Genomic DNA, 2,801 nt, shown 5'->3' with positions numbered 1-2,801 from the left:
CTGTGGAAAGGAAACTTTTATCTTCGTAACCAGAGCTTTGGGCACGAACAGAGTAATCTGTTTTTATCTTTTAATTCAGCGTGGGAGCAGAATATCCATAACATACCTAGAGGAGGTTGTTTCAAACCTCTAAAAGTTAGTCATGAAAAATCGCACGCATTCTGGCATTCTTTAGAGCGTCTCACTGTAAAGAAAGCTAGGGTATTGGTCGCACGTATGACGTGAAGTCCTTATCCACCGTCGATGCATGGGCGCAGATCAATGTTAAATCGGCATCTTGCCTTTATACAGATAATGGCAATATGTCGTCTTTAGCAGTCCCATAAAAGGGCTTCAAATCTTAGCTCTTAAGAGGTTTAGTTGTTTCCCCATTCTAGACTTGTTATCTGCTATCTAATTTATTTCGTTTATGCCTTGAAAATAGTTTATGAGGGTGAGGTACTATCTTGAAAATGAGATTAGCTGCCAAGCAAGTCGTTACTCTAAAAGTGGCTTGATTCAGTTTTTTTGGAAAAAAAACACCCAACGGATAACGATATTAAAAAGCTCATGGGTCGAGCTTTAAGTACAATAAACGATGGAGCAATTTGGAAGCTGCTGGGGTTCCGTTGGCAAGGTTAGGTTAGGTTGAACTGGTCGGTCCATGAGGACCTCAAATAGACTGATTGTGTCCGTAATGTTACCAGAAGTTTGTTTTAACGACCAAACTGAAGAACCCTATCAAAAACCAGGACCTATATTATAAAATAACTACGTCCTCTTGGCAAATACTAGAAGCTTCCTAGGACTTGAGCCACTTGCTGCTTCTAGTTCTGACAACTGTATCACTCTTAATAGCTGGAGTTTTAGCCTGACAAGTGCAGGGCACGAGCACAGAACGTGCTCGATCGTTTCCTCCTCACTTCCTACATCTGCTATCACTGGCCAAGCCTAATTTAAAGGCATGTGACGCCAGAAGGCAGTGTCCAGTCAGAATACCCGTCACGAGTCAACAGTCCTCTCTTTTTAATGATAAAACCAACTTTGTTAGTCTAAGGTTGTAAGACCTACACATAATCTTCGACACTTTACAGCCCCGCACTTGAACCCCCTCTTGGTCGATCATGTGCACCTCTCGCCCAGTCTAATTGGGACGTCTACGGAGCAAGCTTAAAGGAATGCGTCCTTTTTAGCTAGTTTATCCGCTTTTTCATTCCCATCTATTCCCATAAGCATTGTCTATCGCTGTGTACGGACGTGTTTCACTAGAGCTCTGTGTTTTTCGTTTTACGATATTTTACGATATTTTTCTATTTGTGTAATACAAATGTATTTTGTGCAAAACAAATATTAACAAGTATAATCAAATATTAACAATTTGTGCAAAGCAGATTTAAATCAATTCTGTGCAATTTATTATATATAAACAATATAAATTAAAAAGCAGTGCAGGTGTATGTTGATTTGAGCTGTTGACAGTTGTCTGCTTCGCATATTATTTGCCTTGTCTACACGTTGTTTTTGTGTTCATAGCTGTTTTACACAAACAATATGCCCTGTTTCTGTGGACACAGAGTTGAACGCGCTCAAAGCAGTGTGCAGTGTGAAAAATGTAAAAAAGTTTATCACCTGCAGTGTGTTGTTGGTACCTTAGCTGCCGATTTGGATCATTTTAAAAATTCGGATGAGATGTATATTTGTGGCGATTGTGCTGTTGATGACAATGCTATTGCTGTACAAAAACAACAGCAACAACATGTAAATGATAATTATCTAAATTTTATGTTATCGTCTATTCTTGCCGAAGTGAAAAGTTTGCGAGCACAGCAAGCAAGCGCGGTTGCCGGTATACACTCTCTGCAAGCGGACAAAAACCGGTTATTAGGCGAATTAGAAATTTTACGTTCTGAGCTCAGTAATTTACATAAGCTCTATGATGAAGCGGTGGGTGGCGTACTGCGGGGTAGTGCTGGCAAAAAAAAAGAAACGAAACAAAGACAAAGGCACAATCTTGGGTAACAATTCTGCCGACGCTAACATTGAAAAGAGTTCTGGCCCCGTTTTTGCTGCTAATGTCCAAAGCAATTTTAATAATGCTGTTACCTCTGCCGAAGTGCCTTGCGCTACTAACACTGCTAATGCCGGCGCTAACATTTCTATGAACACTGCCTCTTCTCATGCTGTTAATAACCAAAATATTGTAAATGATAGCAACACTGCGCGTACTTTAAATGGTAATGACGCTGTATCGAATGACGATAACATTGTTGATGTTGCTGGAAATTTGGGTGATACTAATTTAGATCCGGCTGGTCCTAGGTTGGTTACTGCCGTGCCGCCCCGACGGGCAATTTTCGTATCAAGATTGCATCCATCTCTGACGGAGTCTGATGTCGTTAATTATATCTTAGCTAAGATTAATAGTACAGGTTCTATTAACATTAGTGCACATAAATTTGTTTTTAAGTATGTGAGGGATTTTTCTTCCTTTAAAATATCAGTTCCAGATGTATATTTTGATATGGTTCTTGACAAATCTTTTTGGCCTATACATTCGGTGGTACATTTGTACACCACAAAGTCGAAGGTTGAGCCTCGCGCACTTATAGTTTCAAAAAACTTGATTACCAGCCCTGCAAATACGATTCAAAAGTAACTATTCACTATAAGAATGTTCGTGGTTTGCGTTCTAAATTAAATGCATTTTACCTTAACAGTTTTAATTTTACTGCGGAAGTGATTGCTTTCACAGAGACTTGGCTAAAACCTGATAATTTAAATTCAGAGTTATTTTCAAATGACTACGTTGTTTTTCGGTGTGA

General features: G+C 39.3%; 1 protein-coding gene across 1 annotated transcript; it reads left to right on the top strand.

The window, feature by feature from the left end:
• The first annotated feature begins 1,233 nt into the window (after positions 1-1,233).
• LOC137242740 (uncharacterized) lies at positions 1,234-2,009 on the top strand. Its single transcript, XM_067769994.1, has 2 exons — positions 1,234-1,308; positions 1,513-2,009. Exon 2 carries the CDS (start codon positions 1,531-1,533, stop codon positions 1,996-1,998), a length of 468 nt encoding a protein of 155 aa, XP_067626095.1. The 5' UTR covers positions 1,234-1,308; positions 1,513-1,530; the 3' UTR covers positions 1,999-2,009.
• The last annotated feature ends 792 nt before the right edge of the window (positions 2,010-2,801 follow it).

This window comes from Eurosta solidaginis, chromosome 2, assembly GCF_040869045.1.
Source record: "Eurosta solidaginis isolate ZX-2024a chromosome 2, ASM4086904v1, whole genome shotgun sequence".
Lineage (NCBI taxonomy): Eukaryota > Metazoa > Arthropoda > Insecta > Diptera > Tephritidae > Eurosta > Eurosta solidaginis.
This window is presented reverse-complemented; position numbering and strand designations above follow the sequence as displayed.

Bases quoted from the DNA above. Each gene is read 5' to 3' on its own strand.
- LOC137242740 (XM_067769994.1), top strand. From the start codon at position 1,531: ATGCCCTGTTTCTGTGGACACAGAGTTGAACGCGCTCAAAGCAGTGTG.